This window comes from Myotis nattereri (assembly GCF_964212035.1).
Source record: "Myotis nattereri genome assembly, chromosome: 2".
NCBI classification, from domain to species: Eukaryota; Metazoa; Chordata; class Mammalia; order Chiroptera; family Vespertilionidae; genus Myotis; species Myotis nattereri.
Window position 1 is genome coordinate 200,132,182 of NC_138076.1, and position 25,515 is coordinate 200,157,696.

General features: G+C 40.7%; 1 protein-coding gene across 2 annotated transcripts in view; it reads left to right on the forward strand.

The window, feature by feature from the left end:
• The window catches only part of NR1H4 (nuclear receptor subfamily 1 group H member 4), a 57,545-nt gene that overhangs the window by 20,697 nt on the left and 11,333 nt on the right, over window positions 1-25,515 (forward strand). For both annotated transcript variants that reach the window (XM_081084973.1, XM_081084972.1), the window contains exons 3-7: window positions 13,085-13,225; window positions 15,039-15,172; window positions 17,192-17,290; window positions 17,618-17,717; window positions 20,584-20,730. In XM_081084973.1, the coding sequence (XP_080941099.1) occupies window positions 13,085-13,225; window positions 15,039-15,172; window positions 17,192-17,290; window positions 17,618-17,717; window positions 20,584-20,730 (621 nt within the window). The remainder of the gene's footprint in view (window positions 1-13,084; window positions 13,226-15,038; window positions 15,173-17,191; window positions 17,291-17,617; window positions 17,718-20,583; window positions 20,731-25,515) is intronic.

The following is a 25,515-nucleotide window of genomic DNA, read 5'->3' on the forward strand; positions in this document are numbered from 1 at the left end:
GAAGTAAAGTAGGGAGGAGAAGCTAGTTGCTTAGGAAAATAAAATAGTTTCAAAATGACCAGCATGAAAGTTGGATTTAAAAAAAAAAAAAAATCTAGTCCCGCCAGCGTAGCTCAGTAGTTTAGCATCCACCTATACTATAAACCAGAAGGTCACAGTTTGATTCCTGATCAGGGCACATGCCCAGGTTGGGGGTTTGATCCTCAGTAGGGTGCCTGCAGCGGGCAGCTGATCAATGATTCTCTCTCATCATTGATGTTTCTATCTCTTGCTCCCTTTCCTTCCTTTCTCTGAAATCAATAAAAATATATTTAAAAAATAATTTTAAAAAGTGTACACATAGGTTTGAGAAATCAACTGACCTACAAAAAAGAAAAAGAGCTTTGTAGTAGCTCTAGTCAAAAAGTGGCTGGGCCTGTTATTATAGAGGGAAAATGAGGACCAAAGGATGAAACATATAGGATGGCATATTTGGGCATAATTCAAGAAATACTTTTCTATAAAGGAGAGAAACATTATTAAAAAAAAAATACTCACCTAAGGATATGCTTTTACTGATTTTGAGAAAGAGAGGGAGGGAGAGAGAGAGAGAGAGAGAGAGATCAATTGGTTGCTTCCTGTACACACCCCGACCGGGTATCAAACCTGCAACTAAAGTATGTGCCCTGACTGGGAATTGAACTCCCAACCTTTTTGGTGTGTAGGACAATGCTCCAACCAACCCAGCCACGTGGCTGCTTTCTTGAAGTGAGCTATGTTTTTCATGTTGATTCAAATTGCTTTTTATTAAACTTCTCATGCTATTTTTTAATACAAAAAGATTTTATACAACAAAAGAACAAAAATAAGTTTAGAAAATTAAATACAAACAAAACTATAAAATCAATAAAATAATAGATGGTTTATACTATGTGGTTTTTTTTTGCTCAGGATGTCACTAAAGCACAGGTTCTGCCCAGCCAGAGTGGCTCAGTGGTTGAGCATCGACCTATGAACCAGGTGGCCCCAGGTTTGATTCCCAGTCAGGGCATGTGCCTGGATTGCAGGCTGGATCCCCAGTGTGGGGCGTGCAGGAGGCAGCCGATCAGTGATTCTCTCTCATCATTGATGTTTCTATCTCTCCCTTTCCCTTCCTCTCTGAAATCAATAAAAGATATATATATATATATATATATATATATATATATATATATATTTAAATAAAATAAAATAAAGCACAGGTTCTTTTGAGTGTGGTATGCCTATGCCACAGGTCTTGTGAGGCCTCAGTTCCCCGCTGCTCGTCTTTGTTCAAACGACTGATCAGCCAAACTGTGGTTCATCTAGGGCTCCATCTGGCTACACCTAAGCTGAGGACATCCCATGCATATTAAGTTTACCTTTTGCACTTCTTCCTAGCTCTTGACAAATAAATCATGTCTCTTGCTGTTAATAAGATCATGGACACAAACAAAAATGAGGGCATTTAGTTTGTATGGCAGTATAAGATGGTCATAGGGATGATCCAGAGAATGCTGTTATTAATTTTTAAAGACATTCAGAAAATAAAACTATAAAAATAAATTTATTATGTGCAAAGGACTTTAAAAAAAAGTCTGGCACATAGCCCCAAATCAATAAATGCCTATTGTTATTGTTTTATGGTCTTAGACTCTATTAACATTGAGTATACTGGTGTGTGACTATTTTCTGCTTATCTTGATAAAGGTTGATGCCCAACCCATTGTCAGTTGTTTGGCAAGACTTATTCCATTTGATATTGACTTATTTCCAAAAGCCTGTCCACCTTGTCTGTGTGGACCAGTGCTACTAAAAAATATCAGTTCAATATCACTTGGGAAGTTGTGGGAAATGCAAATTTGAGGACCCTGCCCCAGACCGACTGACTCAGAATTTCTGGGAATTCTGTGACTTAACAAGCCCTCCTTGCTAAAGTTTGAGAAGTACTTACGTAAATCATACCTAAAAGGCACCTGAGTTGACTCATCTGGCCAAGCAGCTTGGTTGTGCATTGCCATTGTGAAATTCTCAAAGGTGGGGATTCTGCTCTCCAGCCATCCAGAGGAAAATTCAATGGATAAAAATGTTGCCTGGAAACACACAAAGTCTAACCCAGTCATGGTTCCTGCTTGGAAAAGAATAGGAAAGGACATGCATTCTGAAAATCCCATTATAAATATGAACCTACAAATTTCAGTGCCAATGACATGCCAGTGCTACAGACACTTTCTCAGGCTCTTGAAGCAACTGTGGGAAGTAGGTGTCACTGTGCCTATTTTAAAGGTGAAGAATAAGTGTACCGTTTCAAAAAGAAACTGAGATTTGGAGGCCAGTGCTAATAGCTTATGTGATGTATTTACTATACTTCAGGAGTAAAAGCGCTAATAACTTATCTCCATTTTATAGATGAAGAAAGTGAGGCACAAGAGGTTAATCAGCTTACTCAAGGCTTCTCAATAAGGGGCGGAGCTTCAAATGGACAGCTTATAGATCTAATTCTAGAGCCTCTATTATTGACCACCGGGTTATGATGTGTTTTATTGCTTGCCCACTAAGAGATCATTCTACTCTTTACGCTATTTAGTCGAGGCTAATATTGACTAACTCAGTGACCAAAGGAAGAACATCAAGAGCTGACTTAGGTGTTAAGGTATTGGCATTATCCACGCCAAGGACAAGAGTCTCTAAAGTCAGTAACCTGGGTTGGCTCACCTCTTACAGGTGAAAGCCGTAGTGAAACCTGGTCCTCCTGACAACTCAGGGGTGTGGCAGGGTGAAGAGTGTGAGACCAGTGTGCTGAGGACAAACCTAAGAAACATGGACTCTAAGGCAGGCAAGGGCGGAGATGCCCATAAATGATACAGAATAGAAGTCTACCTTCTATTGATAGAATAGGAATCGAGTGGAATGGAATGGAATGGAATGGAATGGAATGGAATGGAATGGAATGGAATGGAATGGAGGCTACAAGAGAAGTACAGGGTCACAGGAGAGAAGGAAGGGGACTGAAAAGTGGTTGAAAGAGATCAATGCTTGGGGGAGTTCGGGAAGAAAAAGTTGGATCTGAAATAGATACAGTTTTAAGAGCCGAGAAAGGAGGCAGAGCTTTTTAATTTATTTTGATTTGAGACTTTGCCCCCCTGGTGGCAGCCAAAGGACCAGAGTGCAAATAAGGACATGATGTGGAGCCAGCCAGAGCCCATGGTCTACTCCAGGGGTTGGCCATTTTTTTTTTCTTTTTGTAGAGACAGGTAGTAAATGTTGTAGGCTTTGCACCATAGTGGTCTCTTTTGCAATTATGCAACTCTGCAAACACAGCTGACAAACAATAGGCAGAAATTTTTTAACAACACACATACAAAAACAGGGATTTGGTCCATGGACCTAGCAGTAGTTTGCTGACCCCTTTTAGACCAATGATCTCGAGGGCCAGTGTCAGAATGAACAGGAGACTGTGTAGTAAGAGAGAGTACAGCACTCAGGACCTGTGCGTAAGAAATGTAACCTCCTTTTGTATAATTGGACTTAATTCAATTTCAAGCCCTGGTGAAAACTTCATTTCATTCAATTCAGGATTATTCTACCCCCCCCCCCCCCGCAAATCATTTTTCTGGGGTTTTGTCTGAGATCCAGGGTTATGTAGCTGTGTGGAGGGACTAGGCGCTGGGCGGGGAGAGTCTCGCTCTGTGTTGTGAACAGTCTGGCTTCTGTTGGGGCTGTTCTAACTGGTCTTCAGTCACCAGCGGGAAATCTCTCTAAGGCTCCATCCTGGGGTCCTGGGCACACCCCTCCTTCCTGTCTGGCCCGCCTGCTTCCCTGGAGTGGGTTCCTAATGCTGCCCCAGGGGTGTGCAGGAATGCCTGGCTGCCCACAGAACCCACAGAACCCACCTGCCTCTATGCCATGCTGGGTGCAGGGACCCCCTGAGGGCCTCCCGATGCTCCCCAGGAAAGGACACAGATTTCCTCTCCCTAGGATTCCCGAATGACATGGAGTTTATATAATCTTTCCTCACACCCATTCCAGGACTCAGTGTGGGCAGGAGAGTGAGAGGCACAGAGCTCAGGGCCTTCTCAGATACTCAAACATGGTTCAGCTCTTTTCCTCTTTGATTGTCTGCCTCTCCCAACTCGGGCAAGTTTAGTGTCTGGGATCTTGAAGCTTAGTTGTTGGCGACTGAAAGCCAAAGGTTAAGGCTCCTTTGTGCTTTGCATATGTTCTCTTGAGAAAACAAATGAAAATTGTCCTCGCTTAGTGAATGGGGAGGGCAACACAGGAGTGAAAGAATCAGTGCCCCCTGCCAGGCAGCTTAACGGCTGAGCCAACCTTGCCTTCCTATCCTCCACCCTTTGAATATCTGCACTATGAGATGCAAAATGAATTTCACTCCAGGACTTCCCACCAAAGGGAGCGTGGACTGTGAGGTTTGGAAGGCATGCATTGAATCTAGGCTCTGTACTTCTGGACCTAGTAAGTAAGGTACTTCACATGTCAATCAGTGTTCAGTGAAATAGAACAGGAAGCCAAGTTTTTAGGAGAGAGGAATTAATACAGGAGAGGTTGGAAGGGCAGAGGAGCAGGTTCTATGCTGAGCCTCCAGGACACTCAGAGCCACACTGCAGAAGGGCAGTTGTTCAAGAAGACAGGGAATTAGGATGCTGGCACAGAACTGATGCCCAGGGGATCAGGATGCTGCCTTCACCACAATTACTGGCTCCAGAACCATGGCTTGCCTGCTAAATCTGTGCATACAACCGGTGTCTTGCCTCTCAACACCCTAGAAGCCAGCAACTGGAAACCTGGGTGCTGACACAGAAAAACTCCACCCTCCTGTGTGCCAGCAGAAACAAGAGCAGCAGAAGCACAGCTCTTGCTTCACTTCCAATTTCCAAATGTCTTACAAGGGCACCTGTTTGGCAGAAGGTAAATCATATCCACATGTTAACTGCAAGGGAATCTGGGAGAAGTTGGGTTCCTTGATGCACTCCAAAATAGAAGGAGATGATGGACATCCATCTAGCCCAGTGGTCGGCAAACTCATTAGTCAACAGAGCCAAATATCAACAGTACAATTGAAATTTCTTTTGAGAGCCAAATTTTTTAAACTTAAACTATATAGGTAGGTACATTGTTATTAACTTGGTTAGGGTTCTCCTAAGGCTTAGGAAGAGCCACACTCAAGGGGCCAAAGAGCCACATGTGGCTCGCAAGCTGCAGTTTGCCGACCACGGAGCTAGCCAATCCTTAATTTGCAAAATATTTACCTTCTCTGAGTCTCCAATCTGCCAAACAGGGATCATATCTATTTCACAGGGTCATTTTGAGGGTTAGTTTAAGTTTTTATATGTGAGATCCTGGCTACTCTCTGCCTTAGGGCTTCACTGTAGATGTGTCAGACCTGTGATACACACACACACACACACACACACACACACACACACACGCACACACGCACACATGAGAAAAAATTTTAAAACTTCAAAAGAAAACAAAGATCATGTTTAAACTTCCTGACTTCACTGGTCTCTATATCTGTTTCTATTAGAAATATTTTAATTTTTCCAAGTATTTTATTTCTTGTAGACGTTGAATGCATCAATGAGAGAAATTTTGATTTTTTTTAAGTAACTGCAGAACACAAGCATATTGCACAGTGACAATGACTGCCATTTGCTCAGCAATAGATTAAATCTAGAGCTTTCTTTCCCCCTCAGTTATCAGTCATATATGCTAATGTTTGAATGAATTTTGCTTCAAACTTCAAACCTCAACTAACAAAACCGATCTGCAGCTGACTGGCAGTTTCAAATGGTCGCATTTTCAAATAGGTCACTGTCAGTCACATTCTTCTCAGGGAGAGAAGGGAGAATTCGTAAAAGGCATTGTGTGAGTAAGTGGGTGACGTGTTGTCCTTTTGAACATTTTTAATAGAAGATAGTGAACCAGCATTAGACTTAGTTCTAAAGGTTTAGAAAAGATCCCAGAGTTGTTGAAACCATTGTAGTGGGTAGAACAGATGCAGAGTGTTTTCAGTAGTTCTTTTGCTTATGGGTCAGGGCTGAAGTGTCTTGCCTCACATTTTATATGATTCTATAAAATTTAACAATGGTCCTAATGGTCTCTATAGATCAAAAGATCTAAGAGTGTGATCCAAGGGGTGGTGATTAAACTGTTTCGCTGTATTGGAAGCCTTTCATCATGTGTTATAAAAATCACCAAAAAAGTGGAATTCTGAAAGCAGTCAGTCTAGATTCCAACCTAGCTCATTTTTCTCCCAGCTGTTCCAAGTTACTTAACATCTCTGCGCTTCAGATTCCTCCCCTGTAAAATGAGGATGGTAATAAAGATGACAAGAATGAGAGTGAGATGATGATGATGGCAGTGGCGGCAGTGGTGGTGATCGGGAGGAGGAAGAAGAGGAGGAGGGGGAGGAGGAATTAGGGGACAGAAAGGTAGATGACATATCAAGTGATTATTACATGCAGGCTTTATCTGGCGCCTTTAAATGTACTAACTCATTTAATCTTCAGGACAACCCTTTGAGGTAGGTATCTAGGGGTTGTCAGGAGTATCTTTGGTTTCCTAAGTTACAAGGTTAGATTACTGATTTTAGATCTTTCTCTTTTTTTAGTATAAGTTAATGTGTGTAAAGCAATTGACAGTACTTGCCAATAGTAAACCCTCAATAAATGTCTGCTATTATTACTATTATTTTTGGGTTCTTGTAAAAAATAGATATATTTTTAAAACATCTATCTCTATATCTGGCACAATTGAGTGCTCAGTGAGCATTGGCTATTGTTAATCTTATTGATTAAATATTATTTTATCATTGTTATTTTTCTGTTTATCCAGCCTCCCTAATTTGGAGCATGTACTATCTTCAAAACGATGTCTCTTCTAGAAACTAATTAAGCCCCCAACTCCTGAGCGTTTGCCTAGCTGGGAATCTAAATGGCTCTTAAAAATCATGCAAAGCCAAGCTCATGCAGAGCATCATTACCTCTCCCCTCATCCTCCCAAGCAGGGGTGAGGGTATCAGTGGATTTTCTCTGGGAAGGACAACTAGGTAGCATGAGGACAGGTATGGGGAGGAAATGTTTTACTTTATATCCTTTTGTATCTGTTGATTTTTGAACCACAGAAAAGAATGAACTCTTCAAAAAATGGTAAGATAATTTTAATAGAGACAAACGATGTGAAGAATGCAAAAGAGACAATGGGAAAGAGATGAGTGGACCTCATGCAGGATACTACTGTAGATAAAGTGGTGACACTTGAGCTGAAATAAAGGATGTGAGAGTTCTGTCTTTATTATTATTACTAGAGGCCCGATGCATGAAGATTCATGCAAGAAAGGCCTTCTGTCCCCTGGCTGCCGGCACCGGCTTCCTTCTGGCACCCAGGACCCAGGCCTTCGCTCAGGCCGCCGCCTTCAGCCTTTGCTCCGGGCTAGAGCCGCCTTCCATCTTCGCTCTTGCCCTGCCACCCTCCTGTAGCTCCCTCCACCCCCTGCCCTCTCCCCCATAGCAAGTGTCCCGCCCTGCCCAGGCAGCTCCATGGGTACTTCCCAGAGTCCCGGAGCAGCAGGGGAGGGACGGAACACCTGTGTCCTGGCCCAGCCACTGCCATCTTTGTCATGTCAATTTGCACATTCCCTTCTTATTGGCTGTGGGCGCCGCCATCTTTGTCACAAAGTAATGGTCAATTTGCATATTCCATCTTTATTAGATAGGATTATCATTATTATTATTTACAGCTAATGACAATGCCTTTTATTCTGAGCTTGAATGGAAGATGATTTGTTTCTTGGTCATCGAAAATTGTTAGGCCAAATAATTAAGCCAACCTTTTAAAAAATGGTGAAAATTTATTATGCTCATTTACAGTGCTAAAATGAGGTAGACTGAATTTCTTTCCCAGTTCTGAGGTTGAGCTGATGAATAAATTCAGCTTTTAAAAAATTCTTATATGAAATATTTAAAAAACCATTATCCTGTAGCTCATGTCGGTCAACTTATCAACAGGATACTTTTCAATGGCTTAGGCTTTGAGCCTGTCCTTTCTATTAATAGGTGAGGGCAAAAGGAGGAACAGACTCAGAGCTGCCAGCCGGGCAAACTCCCACAGAGCAATTCCTAAATGACTCGAGAAAGAAGCGTGATCTCATTCATTGAGGAGCTCTGAGATTCCCTGCTCACCTCTCTGAAGGTGCTGTTTGGGTTCAGCAGCCTGCTTTTATCGATCAGGATGGAGGACAAGATGTGCTGTTGGATAGCATGTTCTGGTCCTTGTCTTTTGGGCAAGGAGGACTTCTCATTCCTCCTGGGCATTGCCTACCCTCTCTGGCTTCTAGTCATTGCTTGAGACTGCATGCAAATACTACTGCTACCCATGGTGTAGCATAGGAGTTGGCTGACTTTTTCTGAAAGGGGCCCATATTCTAAGCTTTGTGAATATTAGGTCTCTAACTCAACTATTTGACTCTACCATTATAGTGCAAAAGCAGACATCATGAAAATGAATGGGCTTGGCTGTGATCTAATATACTTTATCTGTGGATACTGAAATGTGAATGTCATATAACTTAAATATCACAAAATAGTCTTAAAAATTTTATTCAACCATTAAAAAATGTAATAGCCATTCCTGGGTTGTGGGCTATACAACAATAGGTGTGTGTGTGCTGGGGGGAGGGGGTGGGGAGGGGCTTGGCGAATTTGCCCTGCATAATTAGCCAACTCCTGGCTTAGCACAATTCTCCCTAAGAATGCCTTAGGGCTGTCTGAATCTCCTTGCATCTGAACTTGCACCTCCCCCATTGCTCCTACACCTGCATTTTTTTAAAAAATATATTTTATTGATTTTTTACAGAGAGGAAGGGAGAGAGATAGAGAGTTAGAAACATCGATGAGAGAGAAACATCGATCAGCTGCCTCCTGCACATCTACTGGGGATGTGCCCGCAACCCAGGTACATGCCCTTGACCTGAATTGAACCTGGGACCTTTCAGTCTGCAGGCCGATGCTCTATCCACTGAGCCAAACCGGTTTCGGCAGCACCTGCATTTTTATGCACCTGTCCTGGGCCACGTTTCTTCAGAAATTTACTGTTTTCGATCTTGCGGAGATTCACCAACATTTTTGACACATTGATAGAGCTTCCTTCACACTCTTTTCTAAACTATGCTGTTTTAATGAACTTTTCTCTCATTTCGTGGTATATGTAAGTTTTCATGGTTTATTTTGGCAGAAGGGATTATAGGAGCTTGATAAATGTCCTTTGAGTACTAAGTTGCTTATAGATTTATCTAGTTCTGCATGATATCAGGCAACTTACAGACATAATTTAAAGTCAGTCCTTTTTAAGCCATTTAATTAAAAAATCAATAGAACTTGTAGTTGGCAAAACTAAGTGGTGGAGAAGTCAGGTAGACATTTGTGTGTGTGTGTGTGTGGCTCTCTAAGACATTAAGGAAAGAAAAAAACCTTAAAGTTAATGACTAGCAGGGAGAGCTCTCTGTGTTCCCACATGTTGCCAGTGGTCGTGGGGTTATTGCAACATCACAAGAAAAGGAATTTTCTGAGATTTGCACGGGAGAACGAGCGATATTTATTTGCATGGGATTAGACCCCTGTGTTTCCAAGGTGCCACTTCCCTCCGCCCCGCCAAGGAAAACGTCCCATTTTGCTTTCAGCAGAGCTAGGATTAAAGCCATTGCCCCGAGTTTCTGCCCCATGTCTGCACAGTACAATCCAGCGTCATCAGGCTAGCTTAGATTTGTTCCCAGTTGCAGTCCATTGCATGTGGGGTCTGCATGGCCATGGGCCACGTGACCTTGAGGGCCACATGGCTCTGGAGGGAATGCGGGCGAATGCAAGGAAGCAGGAGCCAAGCCAGAGGAACAAGAGAGCCACAAGAGAGAATTTGTCTGCGGGATTATGAATTCCCATATTTTCGTGTGATTGCAGTGGCCTCACCCTCTCCAGCCAATTATCTTTGTTCCCAGGTTAGACTGACAGGCACCTTCCATATGCCACCCCTACTTCACTCAACACGAGTCCATCTCCCCTTTGTTGGACCCTTTCCCCGGTGATTTGCTGGGAATGGACTGGTGGATCCCTGAGGTATCAATAGGAATGAAATAATTAACAATTTTCATCAACTTTATGTCAAAAGTTTGAGGATTTTCTCTTTCATTTCTAAAATAGCTCTTGCCAGATGATCAAGTTTTTAAAATTTCAGAAAGAAGCTCAAGGAGAAAAGCTGAGGTCCTAAAGATTAAGAAAAGTGTGTGATGGAAACCCCCTCTCTAGTTTGTACCTTTTTCAAGCTTCCTAACAGCGAGGTAGAGGTGGGAAAGACAGCTGGGGCGCAGGAGGACGAGTAGGATGTTTCTGGAGAAGTTTTGGAGAAAGGGAAGAAACTGTGGAGCACTTAACGTGCTGTGTGAGACTGGAGCAGATTCATGTCTAAAGACAATTTTTAAGAATGTAAACTCCTTACTAGGAAGGCAGCAGACTGTAGTGGTTAAGAGCACAGTTTGAAACCTACCCTGCTGGGAGTCAGATCTGAGCCCTACCATTTACTATCTGTAGGGTCTTGATCGAATTACTTCATCTCCGTATAACTCAGACTCCTTATCTGTAAGAGGGAAATAATAATAGACCCTATATCATAGGATTGTTATGAATATTATATGCATCAGCATTTGCAAAGTGTTTAGAACGGTGTCTGATACAAAATTAATCCTATGTAAGGGGCAGGGGTGGGGGCGGTGAGGGGACTTTTTACCCTACGTTGTGCTGAGACAGATCCAAAGGCTAACTCTCCAGTGGTCAGCAAACTGTGGCTCGGCTAACCGCGGCTTGCAAGCTACATGCGGCTCTTTGGATCCTTGAGTGTGGCTCTTCCACAAAATACTGACTTCTGCGCATGGGCCACAAAGTTTCAATCGCACTGTACGTGCGCGCCCGCTCGTGGTATTTTATGGAAGACCAACACTCAAGGGGCCAAAGAGCCACATGTGGCTCGTGAGCCGCTGTTTGCCGACCACGGGTAAGCCATAAAGCTCACTAGTTGCTCGGCTTTGTGTTTGTTGCTGTTTCCAAAACATGGAGACTCTTAAAGCTTTAAACAACCATAGTTTCCAAGTAATGGGTAGTCCACAGTCAGTTACTGAAGTCTGGCTTGTGCGTGTGTGTTTGTGTGCCTACGTGTGTGCACATGCACATGTATGTGTATGAGTTGAGAGTAGGGTGTGATACGTGGGTTCCATGTGTATAAAGATGCAGAAAAGCAGAATGTGCAATATTTAGCAGATTTGAGGGGTCCATGTTACCATCCTAAAGCTGTCTTCCTGCCAGCCCCATCGTGCAATGCCAGCCCTGTCTATTCATCTTTTGTTACCAGGGGGCCTCTGTTCCTCAGTGAATTTCCTTTCCATTCATTTTCAAATGACTTCTCTGATATGGGCATTGCTGAATATGCACAAGATAGAATCAGAAGTATGGGTATGGATAGATTTGCATAAGTATAAATATAGAATATGTACTTTTATTTAAGTGATATAGTGATAATAGAATATTGCTACCTCAGAGTGAAAGCTAATCAATTCAGCTATTGAGATGATAATGATTTTCTGAGTTAATATCAGAGTAAAAAACCTGCAGATTTTTTCTAGCCGCCACTCCTTTGACTCATCTTGGAGTAAGAATTTTATTTCTGTTAACTATTGAGCTATCAGTATCTGACCGTATTAAATGGGATTGTTCTTGACAGGAGCTGAAGATTAATAGAAAGATTGACTCAGGTGGGCTAAGGTGGTCATTGAGCTTAATGATCTGGAATCAGGAAAATAATTTTTTTTGCCTTTAGTCTCTTTTAAAATGCATACTTTGATATTTGCACTCCCAGTATCAACTTTGATCTGAAGCACAGACTTTTTTTAATACTCTCCGTGGTTGAATTTGACATTTAGGAAAATGGTAACATCTTTTCACTGCAAGTTTTGCCAACTGACAAATTCACAAGCAAGTCTAGTATGCCTTTAGCCTTGACATCTCTCACTTTTCCTTCAGCCTCTGGTTTCATATTGAGGTAGTTACCAACCTCTGATTGTTCCTCTATCACCTCCTCCCTGTTCTCACCGCCCCCCACATCAAGTCCAGGCCTGATCACCTCTTGGCTGGTCACAGTCTCCTGGCTCTAGTCTCCCTGCTCCACCTTTCTTCCCAACATGCACGTTAGGTCATACCCTCCCCTGCCAAACCCCAAGCCCTGTAATGGTTTCTCTTTCTCAACAATAAAGACTCAACCTCAAGACTTAGCTCAACACTCACTTCTAAGTCTGACCTCTTCCTCCAGAACCGGCCATTCCCCCTGCCTCCTCTGCCCCAGCACAGCCCAGGAAGGCTCAATTTTACTTGTTTGATTCTTTGCATGGCTTTGCCCTCAGCCAGTCTATAGACACTAAGAGGGCAGGGATGACTTACCTACCTTTGTACCATTAGCACCTAGAGAAGTGATGGCAAACCTTTTGAGCTCAGTGTGTCAGCATTTTGAAAAACCCTAACTTAACTCTGGTGCCGTGTCACATATAGAAATTTTTTGATATTTGCAACCATAGTAAAACAAAGACTTATATTTTTGATATTTATTTTATATATTTAAATGCCATTTAACAAAGAAAAATCAACCAAAAGAATGAGTTCGCATGTCACCTCTGACATGCGTGTCATAAGTTCGCCATCACTGACCTAGAGTAAGTACACCTGGTCCATAATTGATCCCCAATGAAGATATAATGAACATAATTTATCTTAAAAAATGAGCTAAGGTTTTTTCCTTGGAAAGGCTGTCAGTGAAACATGTCTTTATTTTTGAGAGCTGAATTAAAAACAGCAGCTTTCTGGGTAATGCAGTGCAGTTGAAAGCACTTTGTCAACAGTGCACGCAAGGATTACCTGGCAGCTGCTGCTCTCCAGGGTCCAGGAGAAAATTCTTGGGCATCTCAGTCCTAATGTGTTTTTCTGAGTAGATGGTATTAGGAGTCTTTTCACTCCTTTCTGTGTTTCTGCCACAGGTTTCTTCAGGAGAAGCATCACCAAAAATGCCGTGTACAAGTGTAAAAACGGAGGCAACTGTGTGATGGACATGTACATGCGAAGAAAGTGCCAGGAGTGCCGACTAAGGAAATGCAAAGAGATGGGAATGTTGGCTGAATGTATGTATAGAGGTATTCGCATCAAGCAATTAAATTTCACTAACTATCTCTTAAGAAGGCAGATGCCAGGTAACTCATCTAATTAGAATGGTACTTCACGCATTGAAGAAGGGACTTACTAAGCCATCTAAGTTCTTGAAAAGGATCGTGAACCACTGAATTGTCCAAACTGTCAGCTAAAGAGCATACTATTCACCTGAAAAAAACAAACAGCTGTGTTTTGTTGTTCATGTTCATTGAGACATGGAGCGAAGTCGCATTATTTTAATAAATTACAAAGAATGACAGTCTAAAAGTTTCCTCCAAATTCAATTTAATATCTTTTTTAATTTGTTGTTTAATTAGCATAAAAATTCACAGTTGTGGGGAAAGTTAATAATAAGGTATAACTGCCACGGACTTGTCTAAATAGAGTTTTAAATCAGGTCGTTTTATTAAGAATCCTTTTTTTTTTTTTTTTTGGTTGCAGCTTTGAACCAATTTGTATAGATTTACACAGGAAATTAACTCTCCCAAGTTTTAATATCATTTGGTCCTTCAATCTGATAAGGAAAAAAGACAGTGTATTAACTGCTGGCTTTGTGAGAAACCGTAATCTTCATCAACATTTGGAATGCATGCTAGGATATAACATATTCATTTTTCATTCTGCAAATTCTCCAGACCACTCAGATTCTGAGATAGGTCCTGTTCCCCTCCAAACACAAGGAGACAAACAGATGTCACCAAGGGGATGATCACAGTCAGGGAGGGAATGCCACATGAAAGAAAAGCCTCTGGAAGGCGATTCCAGTGCTATTATTCCCAAACCATACAGGCAACTGGGATGGACCCAGACAGATAATGCATGCAGGAGGCGGAAAATAGGTCAGTGTAAATAATCCCACGCCGGGAGGATGAAAGTTTTATGGTGGCCGATCACAATCTCCTCTCAGCATGTATGAAACAGGAGACTGCAGGAGGGGCTACTACCGGAACCCAATCCTGCCATGGAAACATTTGCTTCGATACCAGGCGGTTCATGTGGCTCATCACTTAAACATGAACTTGTCCCAACTGGGGCTCCGGGGATGTTTTTCATGATGCCACCTATAATAGAAGAGGCTATAATATTATTTATGCACATGGACTTGACCAGGAACACGTGCAAAGCTTTCATGTGATCCTATAAACCGAATTCCCTGGACAAAGAAATTCCTGGGATTTCATTTCCTTCACATTGAGAGAATGAGGAAGTTAAATAGGAATGTGGAAGATAATATAGCTCTGTTTAGTGTAAATTAGTGATGACATTATATGATTATTCAAAAGAAAATGTCTAGGTCCCCTTGAGTTATTTCCATCTTTAACTATGTTCTCAATCATTTATACAGTTCTGAAAATGAACAGGATTGGAATTTTTTTTCCTAAAGGATCTTGACATTTGTTTGATTCCACATGATTACTTATGTGCTCAATGTGAAATTGAATACATGCCTTATGGTGCAGTTATAATATTAATATTACGTCTTGAAACAATCACTTTCAAAGTTCCCCAGGACAAGAACAGGGAGTGTCATTCTTCGTTGTATTGATCAAATACCTTGCATTTGTATAATGCTTCGCATCACATCCTTTATATAAAACTAAGTTTAAAAAATGACATAACATTTAATATACACAAAACCATGCAAGGTAGATATTATTCCTATTTTACAAATAAAGAAGCTGAGACTCACAGAGGACACATTTCCTGTGCCAGGCCAAGTCTCGTGACCACACACCCAACAGTACTTTCGGTGGTTGGTTAAGTCCCTGTGTTTATTTTTTTCAGGCTTGTTAACTGAAATTCAGTGTAAATCCAAACGACTGAGGAAAAACGTGAAGCAGCATGCAGATCAGACGGTTAATGAAGACAGCGAAGGGCGTGGCCTGCGGCAAGTGAGCTCGACCACTAAGTCAGGCAGGGTAAGAACACGCCACGGTGTCTGCCAAAGCCAGTGCCGCGGAGCTGCTAGGCACGTCGTGGTCTGGCTGGGAGGCTGTCATGTGAGAACCACAGCCATGAGCAGGATTTCACTTCACCTGGGCATTGAGTGGGTTTCTTTGGTTTCCTTTTTTTTTCTTTATTTTTTTTCTTTTATTTTTCTTTATTTCTTTATTTCAACAATCTTTATTGTTGAAAGTATTTCATAGGTCCCCCCTTAACCTCTCCTAGCCCAATCCCTCTCCCCCCACTCCGAGACCCGCACCCCCCCCCCCCCGCATTGTCTGTGTCCACGGGTGAATGAGTTTCTTTTTAACCAAGAGAATAATACATCCTTTTGTGTAAAAGTCAGATAGTAGGAGTGTATAAAGTAAAAAAAGGGGGAGTTTTCCCTGGCTCCGTTTCATTCCTACTGCCCAGATGTTGCCAGTAGAAATGGTTTGGTGTATAAAAGGCATTTTTTCAAACTGAGTTTTGATGACCATTTTTTCCTGGCCAGTGAGAAGGGAGGTTCAGACTGGGAAGGGTGTGGATTTGATAGAGGCTGTGAGTCAGTCTTTTTTTTTTTTTTAAATCCTCACCTGAGGATATTATTTCCATTAATTTTTTTTAGAGAGTAGAAGAGAGAAAGAGGAGGGGGAGGGAGGGAGGGAGAGAGAGAAAGAGAGAGAGAAAAACATCAAGGTGAGAGAGACATATCAATTGGTTGCCTCCCACTCTTACCCCCACTGGGGCCGAGGATTGAACCTGCAACCAAGGTATGTGCCCTTGGTTGGGAATGACTTTTTTCATTTATGGGCCAATGCCCTAATCACTGAGCAAACCGGCCAGGGCATGAGCCAGTCTTTACCGATGGGTAAAACAGGGTGAATGCACATCTCTGCACCAATAGAGAAAAGCTCTTCTCCTGAGGTCACAGATCACTCAATAAATCCTTCGAGCAACTTGGGACAAATAGAGGAATGGCATCTTGTATGATTAGCTAAACATACTGATAATGCACAGGGCACTTAAAGGAATTTTAAGTTGCCATTAGCTGAAAAACCAAAACTCCATTTTTTTTTTCAAATCATTTATTGATTTTTCAAATCATTTTTCAAATATTTATTACACTACTGACAAAAAAATCATCCACATTTAGTTTTTCAGATATATTATTTTATATTTATCACAGGAAAAGTATTTGGTATGGAAGTATTATTTTGCCATAGTGCTTCATCTTTGGTATAAGGAAACAAAGAATTGACACAATTATCCACCCTCTTCCAAAGATGCTAGTAAGGGAGAACGAGATGTCTAGGGGCTGAATTGTCCAGATGGAGGACTCTCTACTTTAGGGGTCAGCAGTTTTTTTCTGTAAAGTGCCAAATATTTTAGGCTTTGGCCACAAGGTCTCCATCTCAACTACCCAACATTGAGTAGCTTTGGTGATACATGAATAAATGAGTATGATTATCTTCCAGTGGATTTACAAAACCAGGTGGATTCGGTCCATGAGCCCCAGTGTGTCAGCCCCTGCTCTAAATAAATACCCTCAAATGGGGTCTCTGTGTTATATGGGGGAACTTTTCCTTAGTTATGGTCAAACCTTGAACTTTCACTGAACTTCTCTACGAATGGGCTCAATAGGCTTCAAATCCAGATTATTATTTATTCCTAAGAAATACATGAAAGAAATAGTTCGTTTTTCCCTATTTTACAGAGGAAAATGAGTACCTTGAGACAAATTTAATGAAATAGGATATGGCTTGCCCAAGGGCTCAGAAAAAGTGATGACACAATCAGAGCATACAGTTCCTGCTATATTTATGGCTTTCCTCAGCAATTTCTGATATTTTGTTTACTCCAGATGAGTGTGTGTGTGTGTGTGTGTGTGTGTGTGTGTGTGTGTGTATGGACAGAGAGAGAGAGAGAGAGAGAGAGAGAGAGAGAGAGAGAGAGAGAGAGAATATGCCTCATAGCCACCCTCCCTAACATCTTTTATTTTTTTGCCAGTGTAGGAGAAAACTGAACTCACCCTGGATCAACAGAATCTTCTACATTATATTATGGATTCATATAGCAAACAGAGGATGCCTCAGGAAATCACAAATAAAATTGTACGTACATTATCTGAAAATGCATGGGCTTAAACTTAATGTTTTTGGGGGCGTTTGCTATGTTTGAGGTGGAATTAATATATAAACATGTTACTTTGAAATGATTAGAGCCAAGAATTTGTTATACATTTAAGCTTTTAGCAGCATTAAATAACTAGTGAGAAAGAAGCCTCATATCCATCTTGGTAATAATAATTGCTCTCCAGGATCTGAAAAGTATGAACTGGGGTTTTAAATGTTATTGTCTAGGTTCTTTAGCCTAATGATTTTATATTGTTTTATCCTTTTATCTACTTATTAATCATTTGCTTTTTTCTTAAAATTCAGTTAAAAGAAGAATTCAGTGCAGAAGAAAATTTTCTCATTTTAACTGAAATGGCTACCAGTCATGTACAGATTCTTGTAGAATTCACAAAAAAGCTACCAGGTATCTACATGTAGTTACTTCTCTGCTACACTGTGTGATATTCTTATGATATTAAGAGAGGCAAGTCTGTTTGTTGCAAAAGGAGAATTATCTCACATCTGGTTTAATATGTCTGCTACAGACGTAAAATGTTTGCCCTAACCGGTTTGGCTCAGTGGATAGAGCATCGGCCTGCAGACTGAAAGGTCCCAGGTTCGATTCCGGTCAAGGGCATGTACCTTGGTTGCGGGCACATCCCCAGCAGAAGGTGTGCAGGAGGCAGCTGATCGATGTTTCTCTCTCATTGATGCGTCTAACTCTCTATCCCTCTCCCTTCCTCTCTGTAAAAATATCAATAAAATATATTTAAAAAAATGTTAGCGCCATATAGGATATTTAAAAATCATTGATGTTAATTCTTCCAAATTGATAAATTAAGAAATTGTGGCTTTGATAAGTTGTGATTCATCCATTTATTCATTTAATAATGTTTGTTGATACCTACTCTATACTAAGTACCTAGCTATTACCTACTAGGAGAGTGATTAAAGGGTATAATTAAAAAAATGTATGCAAAGTGCTGTTTGAACAAAAAGGAAGTAATTGCTGATTATATTTGAAAAAGACAAGAAGGCTTCTGAGAGAGTCATATTTGCGTTGAATCTAAAACAAAAAGGAGCTTTCAGGTGACATTGAGGAGAAGGGTCATTTGAAATCAAGAAATCTGCTTGTGAAAATATAATGAGGCATGAGTAAGAATCAAATTATTAGAGAAGGAAGAGAAAATTCACCGTGGTTGTAGCATAATATCTGTGGCTCCTTGGTTAGACATAAGGTAAGCTGGTACCACACCAGTTAGGGCTTAACTAAGGGTTTTAATTCTCATCCCCTGGATGATAAAGACTTCTTGGTGACTTTTTTTTAAAAGAGGGAAATGATGAGATTTATGTTATAGAGATATAGCTTTATTAGTTTGTATTAGATGGATTTGAACAGGGACTGGAGGTAAGGAGGATCAGTTACTATGCTACTGCATTAGTCCAAGCAATAGGGCTTGAAATAAATAAATAGGGCAGTGGGAGAGATAATAGGAAACTAAGTAAAGAGAGATTTAAAAATTGGTAGCACTTAATGAACAAGTGTCCATCATGTGTGGGATGAGGGAGAGGGATTTATCCAGTCATTCTGATGGTGACAGTACAGGAAACTGGAATGCAAGCTTCTTATCTCCCAGAGTCCAATTCTTTTAGATACAATTTCAATGCAATCTAAGTCAATAGGTTTAAGTTGTTTCATTGTTTTAAAAAATATATTAGCACATTAAAATCTCACGGTCTAGAAGAATATAATAAATACCTTGTATAGCTGCATAACACAGTAATATTAAATTACAGAAGGTAACTTCTGACATAAGATTTTAATTAAACATGTTAATTTGCCAGCATTATGCTATTATTTTATTAAATGTGTCAGAGATAAACATAAGCCTACATAAAACTCATAAAATGTGGGAAGAAGTTCTCGTTATCATGGAAACATTAATATTCTCTCATTTCTTTATTAACAATGAACAACAGAACTTAATTTGTTTTATGATAATTAAGCTGAAGGCAATCTTGATCAAAAACATGATTATTCAAGAGTTAGAAACGGTGGGAAGAGATACTGGAAAGGGAGAAATACGATGTTTTTTGTTGTTTATGGGAAAAGATTTTTCAGTTCAAATGGTCAGTTGATCTTTAACCAAAAATATTGAGGACAAATAAAAATCTTAACTTACAATAAGGTAACTTATCTGAAAGCAATGGCAATATCTTACACACCTCTTCAATCCTGTGCCTGGACTAGATCGTTAGGGAGAGAGTTTAATTAATGTGTGTTTAATGAGCAAACTAGAAGGAAAAAAATAAAAACACAGAAGGAAAGAAAAGACAACCCTCGAGAAAGAAAAAATGTTTTAACAATAATTATAGAAATGACATGATTACAAATAGTAATAATAGTTATGCAGTACTAATAATGAAAGAGTGTTTTGTGAAGGACCAAGCTGAGGGATTCCATTCCACAGTTCACTGAGGCCTGTTCAGAGTGCTAGAGACCTGGCACGTCTCCTGCGCGCAAAGGAGCCCTTAGATTCTCTGAAAGTGACACTACTTCTTTATCCTTAGCGTTACTCTCTTCTCCAAACTCCCATTGCTATTTAATACTTTCTTAGGCCACTTAGGCCCTGAGGGCATTATCCTTATTTTATCTCTATTCGTGGTATGTGTGTGTGTACACATGTGCACATGAGCTTTGTTTGTTTCCCATTCATTACTTCAGTCAGTCATTTCCCCCACCCTGCATGGTGGAGGGCTGAGCTTAGAGAAGATAGCGCAACATGACCTTGTTTGTTTGTTTGTTTGTTTTATTGGAAATGCTACCCATTCTCCAGGTTGACTAAAGATCCATGAGCTGGCTAAATATTTCTTTAAACCTCTGGATACACGTAAAGATTTTTCTGGCTTGTGGAAACTTCCATTCTGCGGAGTTGACCTCTGACACCAGATGTAACTAAAATAATGGTTCAAAGAGAATCTGCTTGCCTTTAACTTTTGAGGGTGGCTTCATCTGCATCAGCCGGTCTCTGCCATAACATATATATATATGTTTGATGTGGATCCTCTTTTACCCAACTTTTTTATCAAATCCTATTCAATGAGGATAAAAGTCAGCTTCTATTTGGGAGAGAACAATAGATACTTATTGACTTCACTATCCACTCTTAAAACAACTACAAAATAATTTCATGAAAATGTTTTATCAATGGGGGTGATGGTGATGATGAATACTGTTTTATAGCATTTCATGACTCCTTGATATTGATTTCATTATCACCTTCATGCAGGATTTCAGACTTTGGACCATGAAGATCAGATTGCTTTGCTGAAAGGGTCTGCAGTTGAAGCTATGTTCCTCCGTTCAGCTGAGATTTTCAATAAGAAACTTCCAGCTGGGCATGCTGACCTATTGGAAGAGAGAATCCGAAAGAGTGGTATGTGACTTGCTTAACGATAAAACGAGTTTGTTTCTGCAGCTAAGAATTTGTATATCCCATGAAGGCAGGGCTCTTGCTTGTCTTACCCAATGTCAAATGCCCATTATGAGTAACATGGAGAATGACCCTTAAAGATAGGTGTTAAATAGATGGGACCTTTAGAGTCTTGGTTTAAAAAATCCTTGTTGCAATAGCAAAATATGAACTCTTTTCACTTCACTGAGATGAAGGGCTACAGGGGGTATTTTTAAAAATTTGGGAAATTAGTCTTGTAAAAAAATATAGCGTAAAGGAACTGTGGTTATTCAGTCCAGAAAAAGACTCATTTATTCAAAGCCTCCAGGTCTGAATGCCCAAGTATCAAACTACTAACCATCTTTATTCAAAGAAAAATAAGAAGAAATAAAAATAGCAACACATATATCACTTACTAGGTTTCAGTCACTGTTCTAAACACTTTACATATATGAGTCCATCAAATCCTTGAAAATAGCCTATGAAATAAGTATGTTATTTTTACCATTTTATAGATGAGAGAGTCATGTGTCTTAAACACTGCACTGCAGTGTCTCTCAAAAGGCAAATGAAATAATAGTTTGAGGAACTTGGTTTAACTTATTATGGAGCAATATTGTAACATGGAGGGTCAGCAACATCAAAATGTCTCAACAAAATAAAACCGAAACAGACTCATAATTACAGAGAACAGATGATGGTTGCCAAAGGTAAGGGAAATGGTGATGTAATAATAATAATAATAATAATGATAATAATAATAACAATGATATCAGAATGGATTACTAGAAATTCTATGCAATTTATCTCAAAAGATAGTTGAAATAGAATCAGTTCTTATTTTCCCGAGAGATTTTACACATGGGTTGGGGGTATGAATGAGATGAGATGAATTTTGAAGATCTTTTTTCCCCTCAAGTGTTATTATTCTATAATTGACTGGAACAAGTTTAAATACTCACAAGGCCAGTATTTTAGAATAGAAATTGGAAAGAAGGGTTCTGCACCTGTGATGTAAGTAAAATAATTGAAAATTAAAAATATTTTTTTAAAGGAGCCTTACTATAGTCATTATGGTTTTTTTTTTCTTAGTTTAAAATTGAAAGCATAATTAGCATCATGGGTAGATTTTAAAAAACACTTTTAAAAGATGCATTATTCCTATATACCCATTGATATTTCAGTTTAGCAACTCACAGGAGCAAGATACTGGCTCTGCCAAAGCAACCACAGGCGGGACTCAAAATTCAATAAATCTAGGAGCTTTTTTCATAGCAACATAAATTTATATTAACTGAATTACATTAAGTGAATGATGTTGTAAATATCCAAATGGCCCTTGACATAAAGAAGTTTCCCCATCCCTGGAAGATATGAGCTAGAGAGATATGTTAAGAGAGAGTTAAAGTGTGGAAGAGAATAACAGAGAGAGATGACCTCTAGTTGGAAGGGGTCGGGAAAGGTTTCATTGGCATTTTTGCTGGACCTTAAATGATATTTGATGTGATACTGGGTGGAGGTGCAGGAGGTAAGGACAGGCAGGAGCAAAGGATTGAGGCAAGAAAGCTCAGGTTTTGCACGCTCAGGTTCTGCATGCAAAGAAGAGTGAATAATTGAGTTTGATCAGATTAAGAGTTATAGTAAAAAGAGATAAAAAGAAAACATAGAACAAAATGGTTGAGGACCTTAAATGTTGGAGTAAAGATTTTATTCTTTATTTCCTATGTAATGGCCAGACAGAGATTTTTGAGTGGGAAGGGAAAACATCAAACATCAAATTATGCTTTACAAATCTTCCAGAAATATTAGGATAAGCCAGGAAGAGAGTCACCTGGTAGGAGGCAGGAAGTATCAAGGGTGTGACCCCTGCTGCTGGGAGAAATGGAGAGGAAGAGAAGGATCTGGGAAATATATTATTGCAGCCTTTCACCCTTTAAAAGACATTGTGTCAAGAAATGTGGGTTCTGGTCCTGGACAGTGTGTGTGTGTGTGTGTGTGTGTGTGTGTGTGTGTGTGTGTTCAGGAGACTGTGGGTAAGGGAGAAGGATTGAATTGGTAACCCCCAAGGCACTATCCAGTCCAAGTCTTACTGTTTTTCTTAATTCTTCTCAATTGGATATTCTGTGCCATAAATTTTTCTGATTGATGCTTAACCAGTCATTTGGCTGGCTACTTAAATATCCTGATTTTTTATTTTATTTTATGGTGGTAAGCATATTTAACATGAAATATACCCTTTTTTAAAAAAAATATCTTATTGATTTTTTACAGAAAGGAAGAGAGAGGGATAGAGAGTTAGAAACATTGATGAGAAACAAACATCAATCAGCTGCCTTCTGCACACCCCCAATGGGAATGTGCCTGCAACCAAGGTACATGCCCTTGACCGGAATCGAACCTGGAACCTTTCAGTCTACAGGCCGATGCTCTATTCACTTAGCCAAACCGACCAGGGCTGAAATATACCCTTTTAACAACTATTTAAGTGGTATTGTTGACTGTAGGTGCAATGTTGAACGGCAGATCTCTGGGACTTACTCATCTTGCTTAACGGAAACTTTATGCCCATTGATTAGAAGGAGGAAGTAAGTAATTATTAATTAATGGGCAAATATCTTTATTTTAAAGTTGCAATGAGTAATTGACAGTTATCTTGGGAAGGATGAGCTGCAGGCTGCTGAATTTTCATAGTTCAGGCTATTGAATGTAAATCGGTGGTTCTCTCTCTGCGGAAAGTTGTGGCTGCGGCCTGTGATGGAAGATGCCTCTCCAGTTTACCTGGCCGGCTGTTTGGTCCTGGTGTCCATTCACCATGACACTGCTCTGTTTAGGAAAACACATGAGTCAAATCTAGCTTTTTAAAAACTAATAAAGTAAAAACAGATGATGACTCATATGATAAAGTATTTTTAATTTTACACATATGTCTCCAATTATCAAAGAATCTTACTCCGGTTGACGTGTTCTTGGTTTATACATCAAGAGACAGTGGTGCCCTATCCAGATTGGCTCAGTGGATAGAGCCTTGGCCTGCAGACTGAAGGGTCCCAGGTTTGATTCCAGTCAAGGGCATATACCTTGGTTGCGGGCACATCCCCAGTACGGGGTGTGCAGGAGACAGCTGATCGATGTTTCTCTCTCATCAATGTTTCTAATTCTCTATCCCTTTCCCTTCCTCTCTGTAAAAATCAATAGAATATGTTAAAAAAAAAAAAGAGAGAGAGAGACAGTGATGATGAAGAATCTGGCTTGAATCTAGGCTCCACTACTTATTAGCTATATGTCCCTTTTTTTGTTGAAAATATTGAAATAGACCCCATAACTAGTTTGATCTCTTTGAAATCATGGCTAACTTTAATAATTTGTTCTACAAATGACCTTGATTTGATATTAAAAACTCTGTAGGGCGGGGCTGCCTCTTTTTGACTTCACATTTTAACCCAGGTACCTAGTGCATGCCTGGCTTGGAGTGGGTGCTCAACAAACATCTGTGAAATAAATAAGTGGATGGATGGATGGATGGATGGATGGATGGTTTATTATCTGAAGCTGTGAGTCTAGTCCATTTATTTTCTTTTCAGATGGTTTTCCCCCTGAATATAGAACCATTTCACTCACCCCATCAGGTCCAGTCCTGCCCCAGACTCAGGAACCCAAATTGCATCTAATTCTAGGCACTTGGTTCAGCCTTGTGACAATCCCTGCCTTCCTGTGAGTCTTCTGGCAAGTTAGAAAGGCTTGCAAAGTTGATAGCTGAATCTTGGAGGATGATTAGAAACTTCTCAAGCCACAAAAGTCTGAGAAAGGCATTCTAAGATATATAGCATTATAAGGTAACTAGAGGCCCCATGCATGAAATTCATGCACTCGGTGGGCGGTGGCGGGGGGGGGGGAGTTGGGGAGGTCCCTCAGCCTGGCCTGCACCCTCTCGCAGTCCGGGACCCCTCAGGGGATGTCTGACTGATGGCTTAGGCCCACTCCCCCCCCGGGCCTAAGCCGTCAGTCGGACATTCTTAGCACTGCCGCGGAGGTGGGAGAGACTCCCACCACCACTGCTGCACTTGCCAGCTGTGAGCCTGGCTCTGGCTGAGTGGCACTCCCCCTGTGGGAGCACACTGACCACCAGGGGTCAGCTCCTGTGTTGAGCAGGATCAGGCCAAACTCAGCTCTCCAACATCCCCCAAGGGATCCCAGATTGTGAGAGGGTGCGGGCTAGGCTGAGGGACCCAACTGGTGCAAAGTCGGGGCCTGGGAGGGATGTGGAGGTTGGCCAGCTGGGGAGGGACTGTGGGAGGGCTCCAGGGCTTGTCTGGCCCATCTCATTCAATCCCAATCAGCCAGACCCCATCAGCAAGCCAACCTACCAGTCGGAGAGTCTGCCCCCTGTGGTCAGTGCACGTCATAGTGAGCGGCTGAACAGCCTTAGCATATCATTAGCATATTATGCTTTGATTGGTTGAACAGACGACCGGACAACCAGGCACTTAGCATATTAGCATATAAAGGATAACATAGAAAGTGCAAAGATGTGAAGGGATGAGAGATTAACCATGTATAGGACTCACAAGTCCTTTAATATTATTAGAAAATAATATTTGTAAAGCTGACATTGTAGTAAGTGCTAGATACTAAAAGACACTGAATGCCAGGAAAGTAGTTTAATTTAGTCACTATATAATGGGGTGCCTTTGTAATATTCTGACCAGATGTGACATGACCGTAGAGGTACTGTAGAAAGATCTTTCTGGCAGTGTTATGAAGGAAGGG